The 25,439-nt window shown below is 34.3% G+C and overlaps 2 protein-coding genes across 2 annotated transcripts; one reads left to right on the top strand and one right to left on the bottom strand.

Moving 5' to 3' along the window:
* The first annotated feature begins 447 nt into the window (after positions 1–447).
* On the top strand, positions 448–19,266 carry LOC128674462 (uncharacterized). Its single transcript, XM_053752985.1, has 4 exons — positions 448–697; positions 14,606–14,737; positions 15,070–15,151; positions 15,304–19,266. The coding sequence occupies exons 2-4, from the start codon at positions 14,613–14,615 to the stop codon at positions 16,765–16,767; spliced, it is 1,671 nt and encodes a 556-aa protein (XP_053608960.1). The 5' UTR covers positions 448–697; positions 14,606–14,612; the 3' UTR covers positions 16,768–19,266.
* Positions 18,187–23,967, bottom strand: LOC128674476 (chymotrypsin-1-like). Its single transcript, XM_053752998.1, has 6 exons — positions 23,837–23,967; positions 21,558–21,789; positions 20,592–20,826; positions 19,976–20,152; positions 19,572–19,717; positions 18,187–18,226 (listed from the first exon to the last, which is right to left on the bottom strand). Exons 1-6 carry the CDS (start codon positions 23,883–23,885, stop codon positions 18,187–18,189), a joined length of 879 nt encoding a protein of 292 aa, XP_053608973.1. The 5' UTR covers positions 23,886–23,967.
* Between the last annotated feature and the right edge of the window lie 1,472 nt (positions 23,968–25,439).

Genomic DNA, 25,439 nt, shown 5'->3' with positions numbered 1-25,439 from the left:
AGCGATAATGAATTCTAAAATGTATCAAAAATAAACTTAGTAATGCAAAAACACATCGGAAAAACATGAATAATAATAATAATCCATTAGTATACAAATGCACTACAAGATGGCGTTACTGACTAGTAAACAAGAAAATGTGTCACGCCCCAATATAGGTAATTGGTAATCTATTGCGTTTTATTGTGAAATAGAAACTCTTACCCATCTATTCTGTAGTAGTTTTCAATTCATCACTTGTTGAAAATAGTTTAAATTGAGACTTTTCATCCGCAATAATGCAATAAGAAAATTATGCTTGTTGTGTTTGAAGTTCTCAAATAACGAGAGTCATATTATCTATCTCACTCCAACATCGATGACTTCGTCTGCTATTGAAAAGAGATACACGATATCACTATTGCGTTTGAAATACAGCAGTCTTTCGTATCAGCTGACAAGCAAAGCAAAAACAGTCGGTGCGCGACCATCTTGTCAAAACTGGAGTCGGTGACAACAAATAAATATTGTAAAATGTCTTAAATCCCTCATATTTATATAAAGTAATCTTTGTTTTTGATAAAGGGCAGTGTATTTCTTGTGTGGGTGTTATTTTTAACGCGGTTACTATACATTTTGCTCAATAATTTCGGGTTTATGTTGCGTCAAATGACGTCATGTATGTGATTATTATACACGTATCGCGGCTGACGAGTTCGTAAGTATTTTCCTTTATATCTGTTTTAATTTTAATTAGCATTACTACATTTTGAGAACCCTTCCATTCTTAGTCGATGGCGGTTTCATTCATAAATCTGTGTGAATTAAGCGCGGGGTCCCTTTGATTTTCCATACGTGACGACTGTGCTATAGAAGTTTATAATGGCCTTGAAAATTATGCAGCAAAACTCGCGTTGTTGTGCCACTGGTTGGAGCCGTTGCATACAGCAATTTTTGTTTTCTGTGCCATTCATGATGTAGGCCCCAGAAGGTCGTCAATGCTGTCGCTCATTCCGCTTGGCAACAGATCGTCCGCGCGCACTTGACTAAAAATGGAACGCTCTCGACACGTAGAAAGTACATTATTGTGATGTATGAAACATTGAAAGTGTATAACATGTAATATTTATGTAGGTAGGTGGTATCTGGAAATGGCCGTGCTATCGCGTTCGTGTCGATATCGGTTGGCAACTAGCAGGTTTTTTTTACAGTAAAGTGCCTGCGCTAACTTTCGATTCCAAGTCTGACACGGGCGTTCTCGATATAATTAACTATATTTCCGTAAGAACAACATCGTTTGTACACAAGTACCTACCTACCTCCGTTTTTATAGCTGCATCTACCTTCAATTTAAGATTGACCTACCTACACAATTAGGTCGTCGAAAACTTACGCAATTATCATTGTTTGTTGTTCCATGTCACGTTATATATTTTTAAGCTTCCAAATTTAGATCTATTATTGTACTTAAACCTATTTACTTAAGGTCTAAACTTAAGTATATAGGTATGTAGATTACCAATACAATAACTTATACCTAGTTGCTCATAGTTCCATGCTTCCTATCTACACTATTTAGCATAAAGTTTCAAATTCCTAATAAGTAATGTCATTAAAACTGTTCTGTTCAGTAATAAAAAATAGGGTTTTATCTTGGTTTTATCCATCCATTTTGCATTGCAAATGTTTATAAAATGAACATCGATATAATGCAGTAGATAAATAATTTGCTAGTTGGACCAAGATATTATTTGCAAATTCGCCGCCGCTATCACGGCACAAAAGCCCTTGCAAAAATCTACCTTGTTATCAAGTTGGATGTACCTACCTGTCATGTGTACCTAATTGATAGATGTTGTATTTTTCACTTAAATGATGAGTAAGTCTTATCTACATACAGATGCCTATTTTATTATCATCAATCTAATAAAGACATCATACCTATTGTGAAATGCCTGGCGTGAGAAATTAAAAAAATGCACAATTATCTAACGCTTGATACCTAGTTCAGTCTGAGAAGGACCAATGGAAGTTGATCATTAATTTAACTATTTCATTTAACTATTTTAAATCAATCTACCTACTTAGATATGTTAAAAATGTACGCTTTAAGTCCTTTGAAGAACTGTGGATTAAAAAACTAGAAGTTTAGAGGAGTAGTGATTGCAAAATTAGTAACAAATGGTTATAACTTAAATGTGTTGAGATGAGATGACGCCATAGCATTTGCTTGAGCTTTAAATAAAAACGGCAATGCGTAAACAAAGATGGACGTGTCGATCACACAAATGCCACAGTTCCAACCAGAGAAGCGCCTATTTCTAAAATATCTCCTAGTCATAACAACAATCGCACAGACTTACTGCGTCTTCTCTAAGAATATATTCGAAAAAATGTTTAGTGGTATCCAAATCGAGCTTAGTCTGAAGGATTGATTCATTTACCTTTCCTTAATCGAAGTATTGGCAATGTGGAGAATCCTTTAACGTCAATGAAAAGAGTTTCCCTCTTTTGATGATGACCATTTTTTTAATAAATCAACCATTTGCGGTACATAATCGAAACAAAGTTTACATTAATTTTATACGTCACATCGACTGTGACTTCGAGACGCAATTTTCGTCGAGAGGCAATTGAAAGTGATTCCAGTGATATTTAATTGGGATCTATTATTTCATATATAACATAATGTCTGACTATTTGCCAGTACCTACTTGGTCTCATTTACACATCTGATGCATCTATACTGGACAAAAAGTACTAAACCACCCACATAGTGCCTCTGATAGACTTTGAGCAACAACGAATGACTTACGATGAAAACAACAAGTGAATTCAGGAACATTTTTATAGTGTTATCTCTAAACCAAATATCTCGAAGTCGCTGCTAGAAGAATGAAATGATGTCATAGGACGCATTATGCACTGGAATAACAAGAAAAAATATCTTTAAGCAAATAAGAGATAGAGGCTAGGTGAGAGAATATATTTTCCTCTTTATTATATGTTTCAAATAGGGAATAGAAAGAAAGGTGAACTTTTGTGAGAAAGGAAAAGGTGACATTTATCTATCAAATTAAAATGAAAAATAGAAGTTGTATCATATAGAGAGGCAATAAGCCAGACAAACATGAAAAACACTCCCGATAAGAACAGTTTAAACAAGTACAAGTTATTCGTTGGTTTGGCCACAATCTGACAAACATTCTTTGGTTCTCCATGTTACAAATATAATTAGCTAATTAACATTGACGATTGTTGTGGAGATAATTGATTAGATGGGTAAGTCCAGTTGGCCATTTGATAGTGTCGTCATTTTGTATTACATATATATATTACATCGTCAATAAACGTTTCGTTTCTGTTCTGTAGTTATTTGTAATTTTAATGAGACGCGTCACGCGATATTTTAAACTTATTGATTTACGATCCCAGATCGTGAACCAACCAATAATGTTAAAAATACAGTATTTAATGAGCAAAAAGGAAAGTTTTGCGCACATCCAGCACATTACATGTAAATGAAATAGGTACTTGTAGCAGCTAACCTATTACACCCACCACGTTTTAGGTAGTATATTACGATCTTTCGTTACATACCTTAGATCATAAATAATATAGTAAAGAACAGTTACAGACATGGCGCGTATGGAAATAAGATGACTTCTTTTTTCAGAAAGGTCGGGATTCTTAATAAACACTTATTTCTACTTCATTTAGGGTAGATACTCCGTTACTCAAAATGCGCAAGTTTTCTTTGCCTTTCGGTTTCGTCGTCACACACAATAATGTCGTCCATATATTCAGGGGAATCCCGCTTTAGTGTCTACAGCATACTACAGTAAAGCTCCTTGTTTAACTATTTTAAATCAAACTAAAGTATTATCCTTTTATAAGAATTCTTGCTCTCAAAATGTACAGCTTTAAATGTGTAAACAAGCACATGGACAAAGCGAAACTCAAATAATGTAAACAATACGGACATAGATTATGTAGCCGTCTTGAGCCACCTACATCAATAAGCGAGGGTGAACGTACGTATGGATAACACGATATTATTCGACCTTGTTCTCTAAATAATAAAGAGTTCCGAGTTGCACGATTTCTTAGCTCGATTAGTTATTCAATTAGACGAAATAGAAATCGATCGATATGGCACTGAATCCAATTCTACTCTGTATAGGTTTGATTTAATTTGATGCAAAGAATCTCTACTAAGACCTAATTAAATCATCACAGATAATAATACTGCTCTGATCTGAGATTTAAGTGTTTCTTATTGAACTAAATTCTTCAACAAGATAATCTTTCATTTAATGTTAGAAAATAGGAACGCTATAAAATAATATCAAAACAAAATTGCAGGTCGTAAAGTCGGAACTACATTTACAGAAATGTATATTAAACGTGAAGCTATGTTGACAACTGTGGTTCACTATCCTATAAATCTGTGGTTTGTATCTAGGTCTACCAAATATTTAGGTTATGTCACTATACAATCAACTATGCGACACATTCTATGACCGTGTGTCACATTACGCATTAATTTCAATCTATCCACTTCTTTTATCGGACCGTAATGTCTATCTTATTCATTGTATGTAATTTATTCATCTGGTGCATATGTATCTCTGATGTGTATTTGTTTCATTATATTGCACTACATTATTATTTTCATGATTTACTTCTAATACATACTTCGGTTTATGGTATTCGTTATTTATCCCTTATGTATTTATTTAGAGAGACCATTTTCAGATTTCATCAGAGACATTCAGACAGAGTTTTCATAATCATTCATTACTTTACATTATTCACTATTTGTTTATAACACCATTGTAATCATAAAATGATTTGCTTGTCTGATATGAGAAACATGTAAAGATTGAGTTATTTTCTGATATCTGATATGCTATCAGGGAAACAAAACAAGTCATTTTGATCAAAATTGTCTACCTTTCTCTAATTTCTCTCTTTTGAAGTATGGTCAGTGGCCTTGGTGTCGATTCTGGATTCTGGATCACGTAACAGATACCATCACCACACCACATCCCATCTATACGTTGAACGATCAGAGTGTAATTAGGACATGTGCCTTCTATAGCATCAAAAAAAAAATCTACCAATTGTAATACCTTTTATTCAATCTAGATTTAAAAACAGAATCTTCTAGCTCCGCATCTACTTAGCTAAACACACACAGAAGTGGGGTCTATGAACAACATAGGAAAACGTCTTATATATTATCCGGTAGGTAAGTACCAACCAATAAATAGCCGGATGCCTTTTCTGTCAACAATGGGCTTTAATTTGTTTACGCTTTCGATCACGTTGTGGCTTATTGACCCTATCGATACTATCGGATATTTCACTAAATAAAACTTGATTGTATGCAATGTTCACTTGTGAACAAAAAGCAGAAAAATTTCACGTGTTCTTAACTTTTATTATATTTAATGTATAATTAGGTGCACCCAAGAAAATTTCTGGTTAAAAATTTCCCTATCATATGGCCCTTAATAATAATGTAGCTTCTTACTGATAATACTTTTTATTTTAAATCCAAATATAATCCATGCAAAATGTTGAGATAAACAAAAAATTATTTAAGATGGTGAACTTTTTCATGTAATTTTCTGTCATCATTAATTATGGCGTGTTTACACGATATTGATAAGAGTAATGTCAGATTCCCATCAAGACAACCGATAATGTGTGGAAACGTGTGTTTTGCGACCAAGATTTGATTGAAAAGACCTTGACAAGTTTAGCTTCTGACATTTTTTTGGTGTTAAATTATAATGTTGTTAAATTATTTGTCTAGACGTATTGCGTCTTATATTTCAGCTACATTAAAATAGTCATTTATTTAATTAAGCACTAAGATTTTTTTTTTCAAATTCAAAATAGCTTTCACCTAATTATGGTTTCTGTTGGAAGTCACCTTTGTGAAGTCATAATAATATTGTTTCCTTTACGACCGCTTAACAATTTTGTTAGGTATGGCTAGATAGGTCAACTTTTCTATTTAATGCTGATTGTACCTGTGCATCAGCACACAAGTTGAAAAGTATCTACCTAATGTGAGTGGGGGTCTTGATGTTATCTTCTTTGAATAATTTACATTAGTTCGGTATACTATTGACAAAGTCGTGTTGTTTTTTACTACATATTAAGGTTATTTGTTCTATTTTTACTTTTTTATTCTTTGTAGTGCAGCTTTTATTTTGCTAGTCAAGCGTGTTTTGACAAGACAATAAAATCTACTAATCCAAAAACCAGTGGCTAACCTGATCTACTACGGATATTTTTTTTTCTTTTGTGTTGATCTATAGATGTACTTAACTTCTATCATGAATTATTACTGCACCACAATCTCAAGCCCGCATTGCAATCGACGCATCCAGCCAACTGCATAGCGAATGCAAGATTTACATTGAGTTCGTGTCGCGATTCCCGTTCCAGTTCCAAGTGGAATGGACAATGAGGAACATCACTCGTGCGGCAGTCATTAGGGTTGTCAGCTGCACTTGCCTGTTATTTAATATATTTTTCTCACTAAATACTTTATTGGATTACTTAGATTTTTTTCTAAATTATTCTAGATGTGAGCATTGAACAATTGTCGATTTAAATTTATCCTTGTTGATAATAGCCCTAGATAGCATTCGATTGAAGTTTTGGAGAAAAAATAAATTACGAACAGTTTACATTAAGACCAAGTTTATTTGTTAGACAAATTAAAAAAAACACCGACTTTCAACATTCACTTCACTACAAATTTCAAACGGCTGAATCGATTTTGATCAAACATCTAAGAACCGACGCTCAAAAATTAGCTTTCAAATATAAAAAAAACACATCAAAATCGTCACCCGTTGATGAACTACGGTAACACGTACACAAACAGACAGACAAACTTAGCTGTTAAACTTATAACACCCTTCTTTTTGCGTCGGGGGTTAAAAACAGACAAAAAAGAGTTGACTAACGAAGTCTAATAATGACTCCTATTCAAATACAACATACACAAGCAGAAATACACAGCCCTATTCGCATTGCAGTAGGCTTGTCTATATCCCGATTCACGCAAAGCTTGTCGGTCGTTCAGTTAGTACTTTATAGCTCTAACAGCCTCATAAGAGGTTGAAAATTGGGTTTAAGGTCAGACTTATTAAGCTTAAAGAGATTATAGGGCATTATAAGTTGTATGGAATAAAATAGGCCTTCTATTTAAGGCACTGTCTTCATCATGCTCTGCTTTTATCTTCCGTGAGGTATTACGAAAGATTCACTTCAAAATTTGTATTGAATACGAGTTCCGTTTGGCACGCCTTGAGTATTTACAATTGCTGTTGCCAAAAACCATAGCATGCATGTAAACAACAAAACATGTATGTAAAAAATATATACTTGGAAAATATTATTTAACACAATGTTGTACAATACTTCCGGTTTACAGATTTTGATGGTTTAAAATAAAATAATAAATTCAATTGGTCTAAAATAGTTGGTCCGTCAGTATACATATTTTAGGGCTCCATGATTCAATAGGAAAAAACGGTGCTTTTATAAAATCACTTACGCCTTTGTCAGTTTATCTAACCAAATTAATTAAAACAATAGTTTATGATAAAAACGGATTATAATGTTGGGCGATTTGTTTAGGGCTGATGAAATTGTGAATCGTGATGCAATAACTTTTTGCAACGTAAAAATTAAATGACAGAATAGACAGACGCCCAATCTTCTCCTGCTAAAATCATAAATGCGAAAGTTTGGATAAAGTGACGAAGATATTTGTATGTACTGGGCGTATTGTGATTGAATTTGGTACACGGTCAGAATACTATTATAACCTGTAATAGCATATTGGAACTATTTATCCTGAAATTGTCACGGTATCGAATTACTGGGACCAGCGAGTATTTTTTTAAATTTTATTTAACACAAAGACAATTAGTGTGTAATATTTTTAGCTTCTTATGTCTAACGTTTCATAAACGTTTGTGTTAATATCCAAATATAGTGCCAGATAAATTGAAGGTGACTTAGCTAATGAGACACCATCGACCGACATGTCAATCGACGTAAATTTTAAACAACAAAAAATCCGGCTAAGTGCCAGTCGAACTCGCGCACGAGGGGTTCCGTACTTACCATTATCTATAAAAACGGCAAAAAATTACGTTTGTTGTATGGGAGTTGTACTTGTTGTTGGAGCGGCACATTTGTTAAAATGTCATCACGGTTCATGAGATATAGCCTGGTGACAGACAGACAGGTTTCACCCTTTGGGTCTGGCGCTCTAAAAACACATGTCAGTTTGCCACACGTATATATATCATCTAAATTAATTATGATTATTCTGTATCAATCGGCAAACGACTATATACCGAAATAAAACTAATTACAATGTAGGATTACCTCTATATTGTATACAGCTGCCAATAATTCACTAGATGACGCGATAAACGTAATTTTACAGCGTGAGGTGCTAAAACTGTACGTCAGTCGAATCAATGTATGCTAGCTATCGATTAGACCTATTCCATTTACGATTTTAATTGCAAGTATAAATATTTTTACGTGTACAGATATTGCTAACGAGCTAGTTGGTTCATTGTAATTAAAGTAACTTTTTTCAGGACAGTTTCGAACACAATATTGTTTAGTGATACAACTGCTGCTAACTGTATTAAAAATTACATCCATGACTTCTGTTCTAAAATTCGTGTCATACTAAATTGAGGTTTATTCTAGTAGTCTACTGACACAATTATGACAAAATCGGAATGTAAACAACTTAACACAAAGATTATAAAAATCTAATATGGAACACTGAACTTGTTAGCTATAAAACTTCAGTCTCTGATATCGATAGCAGATTTTTCCGTTAAAAGGTCAAGGGCACATCGGTTGAGTAGAGACAATATTGAATAATTTCTGCGATATTGTTTTTTTTTTGCATATGGAGCTCTTTATTATACTGTGTTCTATCGCTGTTACAATTTCAAGCAGGTTAGATACCCTAGATGTTGATAACCTAATTAAATTTAAAACACCTAAAAATAAATAATAAAAGGGTTATTTTTATGCATACAATTTTATATCATAATTTAACGTGGCATAGTTTTACTTATCATATACCATAAGCATAACAATTTTTAAGCATAATATTCTAAAGCATATTGGCGGCTTATGAGTGCCCCAATGGCCACCCCGCCGCACCCTAACCTACTGTTACACTATAGCTTTATGCAAATCAAAATTATGGTAAAATACATTAGCCTATTATTATTATGCTTATTAAAAAGGTATACCAAAAACATTATTATGTCAAAAAAATATATACCTAACTCGTTATGCTAAATTAAATTAGGATAAAAAATTTATGCGAAAAAAGGGATCCCTAATAAAAGCACATACATTTATCTATATATGCATATCAACCAACCCAAATTAATCCAAAATTCTCCGCAATCTTAGCATGCAGTGTAACGTCACATGCAGTTACAGGAATGCAAAGGGAAAAGAAAATATTATGTTGGTATAAGGAAAATGCTACTCAATGACACAGATCAGGAAAGTTATATGTTGAATTGACCTTCATTAAAGTTATAGGAGGACAATAATAACAATATACCTTTGGTCTGCAGAATTTAAACTTTTACGTTTCAGAAAAACGATAAATGTCTTATATTATGGTTCTTTCTTACAATATAATGTCATTTAACAAACATCACCAATCCAATTCATTTTTGAGAATACCGGAATCCATCTGGTTTCTCTTTTATCACAGCTTTAACAGCCTAACGACTTCGGTGGCGCAGTGGTAAAATGCTTGCCTCTGAACCGAGAGGTCCCGGGTTCGATCCCCGGTCGGGTCAAGATGGAAGATGTTCTTTTTCTGATTGGCCCGGGTCTTGGATGTTTATCTATATATGTATTTGTTATAAAATATAGTATCGTTGAGTTAGTATCCCATAACACAAGTGTCAAACTTACTTTGGGCTTGCTCAATCTGTGTGATTTGTCCAAATATATTTATATTTATATATATATTTATATATTTTAATCATATAAGCTCTCTCTGTACAAAAAACCCTCTGTTTACTTGTCTCAAAAATCTCGTTTGAAATTTCTTATCAGTTAGTGTTTTTTTAACATATGTATAAATGAATTTATTCTGATATTTCCTTCCTCGGTTAGTTTATCACGCAGGAAGCTTGTTAGCTCGCGTTCGCATACTGATTGTTAACTATTATTAAATGCACGCGTTTCATAATGATTGTTATGTTTGTAGATAATGTGGAATACGACTATTTTTGTTTTGTTTTTAAATTGATTACACGTAAGAGATCATCTGGACCTTTTGCTGCCCACTGCTCCTTGTAGGTAGCGTAATCTTGTTTCTTATGAAAAATACTATCATTTTTATGTAATGTGCTTTATTTATGTTCTTGTCGTACTTATTAGAATAATATTATTACAATGGGGTCACAGTGGCTACAACACAGACATATTGATAAAATCAAATTAGGTGCCACAAACATCTACTGATACCTAAACAATTGTAAAAAAATGCGACTAAAACAGGGATCAATTTTATTTTATCGACTCATTGCATGAATTACAATTTATTACACTTTCGTGTTGTGACTGAATTTACATAGAAATCTTGAGACAACAATAAACCCGATTTCTCTTGTGAAAAGCAAAAGAATTGATCGTCGACAAGTAAACAAAAAATTTGACCTTATTCGAGTGATCATGTATAGAATCACGGAGATGATTTGACCTCGACCTTGGGCAGAATCTGTGAAGCCGCGACCGGCAAGCAATATAACGACCTTGATGTAACCGAAAAAGAATTCGTAGGGGAAATGATACTCATAATTAATAATATGTGACATATGGATGATGAGGATTATTAAATGTTTAAAGTTACGCTATTCAACATATGAATTAAAATGGATTGATAGAAGGTAACTAGGGTTGCCACGCGTACTATATTATATAGTATCGTACTATATTTTAGTCAAATGTACTTATAGAAAAACTATATAGGACAAAAAATACTATATTTTTATTGCTAATTCAATTGTCGCGCTTTTTTTGAATTAACTCTGAATGAAACGCACCCACATCGCTGTACATAGGGAATTTTTGAATGTAAATCATGTACGGCGCTGGTTGGTACCACTTACCAACTCCTAAAATGGAGAGAAGAGAATAGAATTAATTTAATCAAAAATTAGTTGTTAATTTACTTTTATATAGACCTAATTGCTGAGATAGATGCCTATAAGTAATTATTTTAAAAATAATAGAACCTTGAGGGCCAAAGCGAAAAGTAATAATAAATACTCATGGAAAAACAAATAATGATTGAAAATAAATGTGTATTTTTTTTCCTGAATTTCCCAAAAGTACTACTTATAGTTTAAAACAATACTATTATTCTTCAAAACGAGGTGGCAACCCTACCTGTAAAAGACTTGTGTGTGTATGTCGATACGTGATTTTATGAAATTCACAATAGTTTTTATATAGATACGTAGATAACCTAACATTTGGTGCTGGGCTGAAATCTTCGACATTGGATGAATAAAATTTTGCACCACCGTTGTTTGTATCAAAACCAAGTGAAGATTTTCTTGATATTGGATTAATTTACTTGCAAAGAATTAACAATAGGACATACAACCAGCATGTTCTTGTCAAGTCGTTTGTAAGTAAATGACCTCAAATTCAATAACGTTTCGTTCTTCCAACTGTATTGTTTGCATATTTTCCTCTGTGACATCATTATTATTATTCCTGAAATTCATAACAGACACTTTTCAACAATTTCCTACTATATTCAATGTCATTCTGATCCATATAGATAATAATAGCATTACACGCTCCTAATACACAATGTTGGTAAATTACATTATTATGTATATTAAGGCTCAAAATTGTTATTCGATTTAATGTTTACTTATACTCCAAGTTAACATAACCCTGCTATACATAAGGCATCGAACAATAACCAACTTTGACGACAGTTACCATAACGGTTACATAACCGTTATCACAGAGCACACTCGTTGGACTCCGATAAACCGTGCAATGTGGAACGACCCCAATTATAGGTACGTAGTTATGGGATCCATGATCATTTAATGGGTAATTGACGTCAAATAATGCTCTCAAACTATTATAAATATTAGCTAGTATCTTTGAAACATGTTCATGGTACCTAGTTGTGCTGCAAAATAGTAATATTTTCAACGGGCAATATTATTTAATCTTTCCTTCGACCTACGGTTACCTTAACCTTGTCCCAAAATTATAAATATTTTTCGCATGTTAAAATGTAGGTACAGTAATTCATACCAAGAATGGATAAACATAAATATATAACTGCATCGCCACTGGATGGGTAGCTTTAAATTCGGCTATGACGTGCTATGATAATGATGACAAAAAAATGCGCATCAGAGGCTTGTCGAAAGCTCGGACATGCGCACGCGCCGGTCTCTCGTTTTCACTTTCACGGGCCGTTGCCCCCGACTTGCCTCGGACCGCACTGGGTCAAGGTCCCGTCTGGAATCTCATGGGAATTAGGACACGGCCTCTCGCCGTGATCTTAAAATCGAAATTAGACTAATTCGATTATACCGGTTCTAATTTCAAAATGCTCTCGCTCTTGCAATTTGTGATGCGTGAAGTTAGCAGATGTTGGTTGTTGCAATGAATTATCGTGCGCTAAGTGGCTGTCTGCCTCTTATTGTGATTGGATAATACTTATCCAATCAACAGCAATATAGCGACAACGTTAATGTAAAAAAATGTACTTATATTTACAAATCTATAATAAATTGTACCTATAGCTTCGCTGCCTTTTAACTTGATGAGCGTATCTATGTAGACACTATGCAGCTTATAAACGACTGATAAAATTGCACAATGTATGATTAAAAATCTAGCAGCTTTATCAATTAGTTTGTCGTAGCTGTATGCCTTGTATATGTAGAAATTTCAACTTTACATGAATGTGAAACGGAACGTACGGAATTCGGAATACCTAATTTTAGAGTGGTATTTATGGTGTAAACGAGACATGATTTTTAAACGTCTGGTTCGCATATTGATTTCAGTATGTGCTAATAGTAGGTATGTAGCAAATACAATTGTTAAAAGAGAATATAAATTACTGAATTAGTTTTTGATTGAGGGAAATATTTGACATAAACATAAATAAAAGAAGTACTGGCGATACTAGTAATCTAAGAATTTTCGAGATTCGTAACTCTTGGCTCTGTCTACCCCGTAAGGTGTACTCAACAATAAATATAGTTGTGTCATTTATCTATTCGCAGTTGTTTTTGTCGGTAATCATACAATGTTTTGGATCTAATTTATCAATGTTAACATGATTCATACAAAATATTTCATTTGCATCACATACTTCCAATATGTAGATGTTCGTACCTTCAATCTGTTGTGAAACAATTGAAAAATTCAACTGCCCTATTTATACCTATGTACAGATCAACGACCTTTGTTATCGTACATTACCTTTCACAAACGATGCACTTGGCAAAGACAGTAGTGCGTTATCAAAGTCTCCATGATAACCTGATTCCTAACAAATTTTGAGCTAAAGCATTTCCATCAAAATATCTCGTTTTTAGATGGGCAATCCAATCCAAATATATATATAATCATATGCAAACATAATTTGGAATTTACCTTCGCAGCCGGAAATTATCCAAACGATCGATTTCTTTATTTTTATTGTTTAGATTTTAAAAACTGATATGACACAGTAACATACCTTTCTTCTTATCTTTTCTTTCTTTGTCTGTCAATTTGTTAACTACCTACCTAATTTTCTAAAGTAATCTTAATCACGACTGCAGTCCTTGACGTGTTTTTCGTCTTATCCTTGTTTAATGTTAGCAATTAGGCTAACAGGTTATGAGCGAACAAAGAGCAAATCTTTGGGGAGTGCTGAAACACCCCCATCGAGTGTTTAGCTCTCCTGGGTAGTCTAGAAGTTCTTAAACAGACTCCGAAATGCCAAGAAAAAACAAAAAATGGGGGGCTTCTCCAGTCACAATGCTGCTATCCAGCCAATGGCTCACCTATGTGAGTCATATTGTCACCTACCTGTCGTGATCCGACTGGTACAAATCAAATTATATTCTATTTGGACAAAGCCTTCTCATAAATAGGATAGAACTTCACTTCAGGTTAGTATCTCTCTAATATATGCTTCTTGCTTCGTCCAAAGAGATTAGTATTCTTCTACAACTAGTGAAGGTTAGCTATCAGCCTAGTATTTTTGTCTTTAGCCCTGCGGAATAGCTTAAAGTCGCTAGAAAAATTAATTGGAAGAAGGAAAAATCTTGGTTGGCTGCAGAACATCCGAGATTAGTATTAAAAATATGTAAAACTTTGGACAAGATTTAAACTGTAGGAGACTGAAAAAGGGGCAGTGGTCCCACTTCCTACACACTAGGGAGGATCTCAGTGCAGCAAACGAATAATACATACAATATTATCATAATTTAAATAGCTATAACGATAGGAAAAGAAGATAATGTAAAAAATGGCGTAATTTATCTTCCAGGTGAAGAATGCATGAGCAGGACGGCGAGACGGAGCCGGCGCACCACGCCCGGCGGCCAATGAACGCCTTCCTCATATTCTGCAAGCGACACCGCAGCGTCGTGCGCGACAAGTATCCTAACCTCGAGAACAGGTGCGATATTGTTACTTCCATTACCATACACAGAGAAAATTATCGACAAACATCGTACACATATTGTAATACATTTGTGCAAGTATACATTAGTACAAAATGTATCATGCTTAGCTTATATATTAGTTTAGATAAATTGCCCAAAAGAAGGCCTTTTCAATGTTAGGAATATATAGCAGGCCACCTTCTTCTAATTTTAGGCAATTTCTTAGTAATATTGCAGCAGTGGTGATTTTACAAAACGGGATTTTACAAGTCCTGTCTCCTAACATCCGTTGGGATGCTTTTATTTCATGTTTTCTCTTAATATTCATGTATTTTTGTTTTTGCAGGTCCATTACCAAAATTCTTGGAGAGTGGTGGGCTAACTTGGACAAAGAAGACAAAGCCTGCTATACAGGTCTTGCTAAACAGGTAATGCATTTAAATAATCTAACAATTGAATTGTTATTATTTTCGAACCTTTACTCTTAACACTCGACACATAACGTTAATTAGATTAAATAAAAAATGTTCGTGCCGTTAATATATTTAAAGTTGTTTAAAGACGAAATACTCAATTTCAGTACAAAGACGCCTTCCTCAGTGCCAACCCCGACTTCAAATGGTACAAGTTGCCCGCGCCGCCTCTCCGTACGCTTTCCTCCCGGCCACGAGAAACAACTGAGAAACAAATCGAGTTCCCTACTACCGCCTACCACGAAACTGAACTGGAGAAAACCAACAACAACTCCACAAAAGTTGACCTCAACAAGAAGCCAATCGATAATGTATTCAACGAAGATGATCAGAAACGTTTGTCCATGTTCACACCCGGCAAACTCGCGGATGAAGCCCAGATGGGCGGCTTAAGTAGCTTGCTAGCGACCAAGACTGAAACCCAAACTACAAACCCATACTATTCCCCTCCCAACCTGAAATACAATGCGATCTCAACCCCAAACGACTACAGATCTCATAGCATATTAGAGAGGTCTAAAGCGAAAGGCTTCTCCAGGGAGGAAAGTATACGCGAACTTCAAAATGCTCTTACTGAAACCAGTAAAATATTCGAAGAAGAGTTCGACAATGGAACGGGAAAAGTGTATCGTTATGGACATATCGTTCCTAATGATCAATTTACTAATCAGGATGTAATAGACCAAATAGTTGATAAGAGATATTCTAAAGATGATGATAGTTTTATGAAAAACTGGTCTGATGACGAGAAGAACGCGAGATCAGGCAGGTCGTGTAAAGGAAAGAGGTATCAAGAGTTCATGGCTGTTGGGGGACTGATAGTAAATAAGAGGCAGAAACGCGATCATTTTGATAAAATGCCAGACGAAGATTACAACGCGTCTTGTAGTTGGGAAACTAGTAATTCACGTAGCGAGGAGTCGATATCGAACGAAGAGCCGAAGCAAACTCCAGAAAGTTCCGTGAACGATACGTTAGCTGAAGCCGAGACAAAGCCCGACACTCCGGATACATCCGAACCAGACAATAACACAAACAAAACGTTCAAGGCTGCAGATTTCGATTTAGATGCTAAAATTAGAGCTCTACCCTCGCTTAGTCTAGAAAAATTCCAACAGAAGAAAAGAGAAAACAAACGCAAAAAGAAATCGTCCAGCCTCAGGTCTAAAAATGTGGAGCCGATGGACAGAATTATAAATTCAGTACCGAGATCATCGTTTTTCGATGAAAGGAGGGAAATGGCTGAAAGTTGGCGGGAACACGTTATCGGGAGCCAAAAACGGAAACCTAGGAAGGTGAGCATCACCAGGCTCGAGATCAACAGTATAGCAGCGAGTATGGAGGTGAAAGAATCGCATAAGATAAGCCCCGAGATCAAGTTAGCTACAGAAGCGCCTTGCACCGTCCTGCAGAGCATGGAGCTGTGCAAGCAGCCGCAGCACGGCCACGTGGACCTGCTGGCGCTGGCCACGCTGGCCGAGGTCGCCGCCAACAAGTCCAAGATAGAGGATTCCTCCATCATCCAGACAATGACCGCCAAAGCGAGCGAAGAAAACGCTTCCAAGGTATGAGATACCGATTAGCCTTAACAGATTTCCAAAAATTATTTACTTTATAATCAGATATTTATATATATTATAGATAGATATACTTTTACATAGTATGCATAAAGATTAATATTATTGTACACTTAATTATAGTTTTTATAACATAGAGATAGATTTTATTTATACGGAAATAGAGACCTATGTATACTTTAGTTAGTCGGCCGTTGGCTACTCCGTTTGCTTTGTTAGGATTAGAGAAAATACGATGATAGATTTTAACATCACACGAATAAGAGCAAGGCATAATGTATTATGTAAATTATATGTATGAAATACAACTTAATTATACACGTTTCGGAATATGAAAAAGATGACCCATCACATTCGTTAGAACATTAAAATTAATTGTGTATTTTTTAAGAAGGTGTTGTATTTAAATTGAACATCACATGGTAATTTCAAATGCCAAACACAAGTCATAATTTATATATAATTGTAAACCTCATTTTGTATATTTAGATTATTTGAATCGCCTTATAACTTAGATTGTAAATAAGAACCAAGACACCACGTGCATAGACTGCATTGCATTTTTAAGGTGATTTGTTTTGTTCGTTGCATATTTATTGTGCAATTTATCATTTGTATATATATATATTTATATTAATACGTGACATTAGTCACTTTTGCATTATATATAATGAATTATGTCCACACAAACACGGCATAAATATATGTATGTGTTTTTTTTTTAATTTAAACAGTACAGTGCCTTCGCGGCAAATGCTGTCAATGTGTGTACCTACGAATTTATAATAATGATAAAATATTTATAAAAAAATAACATAGATCAATTTTGAACCGTACCATCGTATACGATGGGTTTGAAATATGTATAACAAAAATAATAAGGTATTTACAACCGTCATCAATCGTGAGGAAGAATCGCAAGTATTCTTTGTGATAAAACTTATCAATTTTACTTAATTTATAACAAAACTTAAAAATTATCTATCAATAATTTCACGTAGACGCATGTCATTCGATCGCCCATCTAATGCTGCAACTATGGAAATCTGATAGTTAAAAATACTATCAGATACTTTCAAAATCTCACTAGTCCATTTCAAAACTTTCTTATCTTAAACTGCCTTCAAAATATTATGAAAGTACACGCACTATATAATATATCTTCCTTAATAAATGTTCACTGTTATTTCTAAGGTATAGAATATCCTTGTCCCTGATAGGTACCTGACGTTTATCGAAAACTTACATAAATTCGCTTAATCGTTTTGAAATTTATTATAATAATTTTAAGTTGCACACCATTGTCAATATGTTTTATCATTATTATTTTTACAGAACAGTGTTTCTCAAATATTGTTCTTTTATTTATTTGTGATGGTTTTTAAGTATTTCTGTGATTTTATTCTATCTCCTTTATAGGTTGATGGTGTGAAGCTTTCGTTGCAGGTCTAGTCTAAAATAGTGTATAAATGATCAAGTACTAAATTTGAAAAGTGCACTTATATTTTTTAAATTACAAACGATGACATATAGCCATAATGTGACACGCTCATCCAAAGACCAAATGTATTTAGAGTAGTAAAGCTAGGCTGTAGATAGGTATGTATTGTAATATTTAAGTGATATAAAATATTATATTATATGTATAATGAATATTGTATTTTAACAACTGGCTAATAACAAGTAGCATTCCAGAATATCAAAATTGTAAAAAAATATTTCGTTTTATTATGCAAATTTGTTGCGTTTTGTTTTAAACTTATTACTATATACTCTAATAGCTTTTAAACCGGATTGTTGATTTTATACAAATATTTATTGATTGTTACGTTTTCATAAAGTGGTGAGCTTAACGGTTCCTAAATCAATTTATTAATGAGCTATAGGGGCTTTTCGATAACAATACGACATTATATATTTCAAAATATATTTTGCCTTCGATAGTAAAGCCTATTGGAATTTAGGGATAAGTAAATTTGAAATGGGGGCCAGTATGTGCAGACGGGATTTTGAAGTAAGTAAACAAAAATGTAGGCACAAGTGAGCCTGTGAAATGGATTCTATTTGGTTCACATTGTCTTATTTTTACATAATCACAAACCGATAAAATCCATTTCTTATGAATAATGGTGCTGGAAGATCTGTATATTGTAAGAGATTAAATCCGTTGCTATTGTTACTCTTTAAAAGTAGCGGAAAATTAGTCAGAGTAGAAAAATAAATAATAATTTATAAGCCATCCCAGTCGGATTGTAATAATATTTACCAATGCTTGCATAACAATCCGATAATATAACAATTTTATACCGATAAGGTAAATTTTTGCGTTTGAGAAACACTGGTCTAAGATATTTATTAACGTACGTAATAAGTCGGCACCCAAAGTTTAGATACCTATTTGGTTCCAAAGTATGTTGTTGAATGTTTTGTTACATACGAGCGCGGTTTAATCTATATCCTTATATTGTAGAAATAAACTTTATTCATTAACAATATTGTATTTATTTATTGCATCCCTCTATCTCCCTTAACATTCTGAAGCAATGAAAAATATGAAATTACAGTTTTTCCAAAGAAAGGAATTCTATGTCAAGAAAAAAAATTATTTATTTTATTATATATTTTTTAAATTTTGTATATGTAGAGTATAGGTATACAATTGACGCGCCTTATAGACGCTCTAAGCACTGAACTAAAATATGGATATAGAAAACAAACTATGCAAACGAGTGTAAAAAAATATTTTTATTGAGCACTGTCTTATGTATATATATATATATATATATATATATTGGGACAATGTAGCATTGGCCAAGATCCAGGTCTGGTAGGCGCTGACTCTGACGAACATGTCGGGCGCGCCGCGTGCGCAGGGAATTCCCCACGACACAATGCCGATCTGACCGCCCTGGTCCTGGTGGACTAGGGCGCTGCCGGAATCACCCTGGAAGAAGAAAAGAAAAAAACAGTGAATATAAGTTTTTTTACAAAAATAACATTTTTGACACAAGCTTTTATTGTTGTCAGAGAGACCTCATTACATTCAATGTATGACAAAAATATCATGTCCGTGCAATATACCGTTGAGAAGTTCCCTCGTCGGGAGCCGTTCCTAGGTGCATTATCAGTTTATGCTTATCATAATAATGCATAGACAGTCATCCAAGCTAAACGTGTGTACAATATTTCAAATGTAACTTACATTGCACATGCCGTGGTTGACAGAGTGGGTGGTGCAGATTTCGATGTGGGGCTCCACCGGAGGCACGTTCCTAATGTTGAAGTCTATAGCCGCTTGTGCGACATCTCTCACGCAGGTTTCACCGTCGAGGGTGCTCACGTCCAGTTGGAGGAGCTGGGTCGACAGGGCACCGCCTTGCTGGAAGGAAATTTGGGTACCTTGATGTGGTGTTTTTTATATTTAAGTACCTACATTAAAAGGGAAGCTCTGCTCCCCATGACACAGGGAACCCTAGTGTGGACTGGACAGTGACACCGTTGCTTGAAACCAATATCTATACTTTTCTTCAACCTACAAACTCAATGAAAATATCGTCTCTGCTCTTTTAGTACACAATAATAAAAAAGCTGTGATGCGTGTGTCTTTTTAACTGTTAGGTAGTGTGGTATATAAATTTAGCTATATTGAAAATCTGCTATTTTGATAATCTAATATTTTAAGAATCGGATATTTTGAGAATTTGTTATTATGCGAATAAAGGATAAATAATTCTTTTATAGGTTTATTGGTAAGAAAAGGCCTGCATCGATCTCATAAATTTTTAGCTAAAGATGTATATCTAATTAAATGAGCTCACCCTGATTCTTCCCCAACCAGCGGCCCTAGCGACGACACCGCCACCAACTTGGTTAAAGTTCAGTGGCAGAACATTGACAGTTGATGACAAGAGTACATTGCTGGTCGTGATGAGCAGCCCGATGTCGTTCTTAATAGTGGAAGACACGTAGTTCTGATGGGTGACGTTGCGCTCGAACGCGTATGATGCGCCGCCTTGGTTCCAACGGTTGGTGCCGACTGTACCGCGCAGAGATCTGGACGGTACAAACAAGTTATTTTATACAATACTAGCTTTTGCCCACAACTTCGTATGTGAGTAAAAATCCGTTTCCCGTGGGAGTTTCAGGAAATCCCTACGTAGTGCTCCCCTACACAGTCCTAGGAACCTACTCAACAAATTTCAGCTTTCTAGTTTCGGCTGTGCATAGTCTGTCAGTCAGTCACTCAAGAGTAACGCAAGAGTTTTATATATATACAATATATATATATATATATATATATATATATATATAGATTATTACACTTAAAACTTGAAGTCAACGTACAATTTGACATAATTTTCCCCATTAGGAAATATTTTTTTATCTAAATACCAGAGCCATGAGACCTTCGGACCAGTCAGTAGAGAGTAACAATTTTCAATATAGGTATGTAGGTAAGTAACTATATTTTGTTTTATAGGTACTGTTGTAAAGGGCTTGAAATCATCAACCAATGTTTGTAATACAATATCTCTGTTGTAATGTAAATCTAAATGATTGTAATAGTCTAATATTCCTGGGTAAATAATAAATATGATAGTTAAAGATTTTGAAGTCACACTTTAACAATTTACCAATGTAGGTTATTTACTATTTTTTGGTTCTCATTTAGGAATGCTTTTTGACACCAAAATCGTGACGTCCTGTCATACAAGCTCCCTAATATTTAATTTTTGCCATAAGAAAAAATATCTAACTAAACTAGTAGGAAAATTCAAACTCACGTGCTAAGTGCGCCCCAACTGAACACGGCTTCAATACAATGCGCGGCAGTGAGGACAGAGCGGGACGTGATCAAGGAGCCTCCACAGAGGAAACTCCTGACCAGCACGCCGCTGGACAACGCCACCATGTGTGGGTGACCACCTTCCAGAGCTTGGGAGCCTCCGACGATGCGGGCCTCATGGTTGACGTGCTCGAAGAACGAGGACTGATCCGGTTCGGGAGCTGGTATGGCTGGAAATAGTTGTTCGGATAAGAATGTGTCTTCAAGTCTGCATAAAGTAAAATTTATGTCAAATGCCTTTAGTCGGCTTGGACCAGTTGCTTCTGCTCCAGTGTGATATTACCTATACTACAAAATATTTTACGCAAGATGACTTGTTGTTACATCAGACTGGAGGCCGTAAAAGTTTTTGTTAATAGTCGTCTTAGATTATATATAGATTATACTCGTAATTATAAAAACAGAAAGTGATTCAAGAATATTAAGTTCTCCCTGTTAGAATAAATTATTTATGTTGATATTTATTTGTTAGTTCTTGCTAATGCAAATTAGTATTGGAACGAAACAACGCCTGGTGGCAAAGTTAGGTTTGGTGGCAGAGTTGATTGATCCACTACATATCGTTTATAATTTTTTATTCTATAAACTAGCGATAAAGCCCGTCCCGGCTTCGTTCGGGTAAAACCGTAATAAATTATACACGTAAACTATCCTCAGGAATCACATTATCTATTGGTGAAAACCTTTGGTGTTAGTTAATTGGTGATAGTTTTTGAGTTTGAGACAGACGCGATAGGGGGACTTTTTATATAATTATATAATTATATATATATATATATATATATATATATATATATATATATATATATATATATATATATATATATATATATATATATATATATATATATATATATGTGTGTATATATATAACACATTGATTATGTTTTCATTGATATATTTTTATCTTTTTATAGATCCTCAGATAAGTAGTAACAAGTAAATTCTCAATTAGCTCTAATTAATCGCCTGATCTTAATCGTTCATGATTGATTTGATTTCAATCAATTTAAAACGTCGTCATAGGAAATATGGAATTTTTCACGAATTTAGAAGAATTATATTTAAAACTTGGAAAAGATATAACACCCAAGAACCTACAAATAACTTTATTATTAAATATTACTTGTTAAATTATTCGCAAATTAGATTTGTCTAACTACATAAATCTATCAATAGATAGTAAAAACCACAGAAATTTCTTCAGTCGTTGGTGAGATATCGGGAGCTTAAACAAAAATAGTCTACATAAAAAATATTTATACAGGTAAATCTATTAAATTGGTATACCTACCTACTTAATTTTTAAATTGGATTTGTCTACTTAATATTTAAATTGGAGTTGTCCCATCATTGCGCTCAAAAACAATGTAACTGCATTCAATATATGCCCTCTGCAGGCTGTGGGGCCTGTGGGAGCACCATTGTATCACCAGTGTGGGGCAAACGGTTGGATCTAGGTAAATGATACCAGAGAGCCCCTGTAGAATAATCTAATATTTATTATGTGAAGCGATGTGATATTTTATAGTAATATGCGGCGTGTGATGTGTGTGTGATAAGAATGTAGCGAGGGTCCGGGGTGGAATTTTTTGACTGAAAATGGTTGATTATTGTTATTAGATATGCTGTTCTGTACCCTGTATTTGTGTACCTGATAAATAAAATTAGTAGCATCTGTGGCGTTATCTTGGAACAGCACGAACGTGATTGCGCTGAGTTGACAAAATATTATTGATAAATTTATATTTCCCTATACCAATCTCGCTCGGTTAATAGGGCCTGTTCCATAATGACGCAGTTCTCGATAAACAAATGCTCTTATATAACATGATTCGAAATATGCTATGTAGAATTGATCATTTTGTTGTTTCTTTTTACATATTAATATTTTTTCTTGATATTTTTCAACTCGTACTTAACTTTTTTCCATTAATGTTTTTCTTTTTTGTTGACCTATGTTTGCTCCGTATCATATCGATGGTCAATTTTTTTCATAGAATAATTTTTGCAGCTTATAATCATTCGGTTCAGTTAGATGGTGTAGCAGCCAGTATCTTGTCTAGCAGTCAGTACATATCGCCCCAGCTATTACATTAAAAAATTTTACAGTCCACCGCAAGTCAAGAAATCTATGCAGCGGTAATAGTATCGAATTTGAATGAATGAATGAATAGCTTGACTTGCTGTCGACTGGACAGCTCTGAAAGCTCTTACCAAAGCACCCGGCGAGCGCCACAAGCAACAAAACCACTTTAACCACCATTTTGTCCCAAATTGAATACAGTCTTTGGCAAAAATTAAATCAAAACACTTATATAGTGATTATCTCCCCCTAATCACTGATTACGATATTATGTCGGGTTGTCCGGATTCAATCACGCAACACAGAGGGTGTTCGGCTAAAAAATATGATAAGCGTATTATAACTACTTCCTACCCCGATTATCAGGTACCTATCTATTTTTTTTTACTTAAAGTAGCAAATAGTAGATTTATTGTACTAAACTTTTATAGGTACATACTTTTATACATATCTGTGACGGATATCTATGAGTTGGTGCCTCTACCATGACGCTCACCATATTCGTTTTATTTATTTATTTAAAACTAACTGTTGCTACCTTGCTCTGCCCGCTGCAAAAAGTAGCTATATGACTCTCCAGCTCTCACTGTCGCCATGCAAAAAATCACCTCAACATTGGATTGACATTCCGTTTCAATTCGAAAGAAGAACAAACAAAAACACTATCAGAGCGGAAAATTAAAAGTGTTGAAGTTTATATAAAAAAGTGCACTTACTATTGGCAATATTGTCACTCCAATACTAAAATTAAATGACGTGATTTAATGTGATACTAAAATTAAATGATTTTTAGCCAAGATGACCAGTAGCGCCAGTAGCAAATGCATGATTTAGGCACCACCAGGATCTTCCATGGCTACAATATTTTTAAATATTTACTTATTTTAGGAAGTGATTGTCTCAATATGCCTTAGATAGAATAGAAATATATAGAAAAAATCCGACTCTAATCTCGGACTTCTCCTAAAATAAAATATTTAAAAATATTGTAGCGATGGAAGATCAATAAATCTATCAGTATTGAAACACCCTTTGTTTGTGTCGTCACTTATACTATCAGTAATTAATAGATAACATTAACATTGTCTACTAAATTATTACGTCGAGTGGATCATCTGGGTAATCCCAAACAAGGACCAAATAAAAGTCATATGGATAATAATTATTTTTGTGTATTACAAAAACATTTCAAGCAACAATCTTTATACAATATTTACAATAGCACGACTCCGCGCCGCTAAAGAAGTCCCACGGGAATATTTATCAATGAAATATTGGCCACATTGTTGTCAGCGAATGTAGTGGCGCCGTTGCGGGAGTTATTTCGTGACGGATTAGTTAACATTGACAAAGCGTTTTTTTATACATTACAAAATCTTGAGCGTTTTTTAAACTTTCGCGCTTTGAACACTTAACTAGATAATTAATATTAGCGGGACTTAGCACAAACCTTGTTTATTAAATGTTGCTGACGTTTCAAGTCCCGATAATTTAATTTATGTTGTTATTACATAATCTGTCAAGAAAGTGATGATAATAAATGAGGGTGTTGTTTCCAGTTGGCTGGTAACACTGGGTATCAACCAATCTAGACAATTCCATTTGGTATTGCAATGGCAAAAAAAAATATAGTTCATTTAAAATACATTTTCTTCACTTTCTTGACAAACTGTAGCTACACATCGACCGTGATCGCGGCCAATACATCGTTTAGTTTTTCCTTACGTTGAGTTC

The sequence above is a fragment of the Plodia interpunctella genome, chromosome 12 (genome assembly GCF_027563975.2).
Source record: "Plodia interpunctella isolate USDA-ARS_2022_Savannah chromosome 12, ilPloInte3.2, whole genome shotgun sequence".
NCBI classification, from domain to species: domain Eukaryota; kingdom Metazoa; phylum Arthropoda; class Insecta; order Lepidoptera; family Pyralidae; genus Plodia; species Plodia interpunctella.
This window is presented reverse-complemented; position numbering and strand designations above follow the sequence as displayed.

What these genes read in the sequence shown, in the direction of transcription:
- LOC128674462 (XM_053752985.1), top strand. Translation starts at nt 14,613, where the DNA reads ATGCATGAGCAGGACGGCGAGACGGAGCCGGCGCACCACGCCCGGCGG. An exon ending in TATCCTAACCTCGAGAACAG is followed by an intron (nt 14,738 to 15,069) that starts GTGCGATATTGT and finishes TTGTTTTTGCAG; the next exon opens with GTCCATTACCAAAATTCTTG. An exon ending in ATACAGGTCTTGCTAAACAG is followed by an intron (nt 15,152 to 15,303) that starts GTAATGCATTTA and finishes ACTCAATTTCAG; the next exon opens with TACAAAGACGCCTTCCTCAG.
- LOC128674476 (XM_053752998.1), bottom strand. Translation starts at nt 23,885, where the DNA reads ATGGTGGTTAAAGTGGTTTTGTTGCTTGTGGCGCTCGCCGGGTGCTTT. An exon ending in AGTTGGGGCGCACTTAGCAC is followed by an intron (nt 20,827 to 21,557) that starts GTGAGTTTGAAT and finishes TGTACCGTCCAG; the next exon opens with ATCTCTGCGCGGTACAGTCG. An exon ending in ATCTTGGCCAATGCTACATT is followed by an intron (nt 18,227 to 19,571) that starts GTCCCAATATAT and finishes ACACTATTTTAG; the next exon opens with ACTAGACCTGCAACGAAAGC.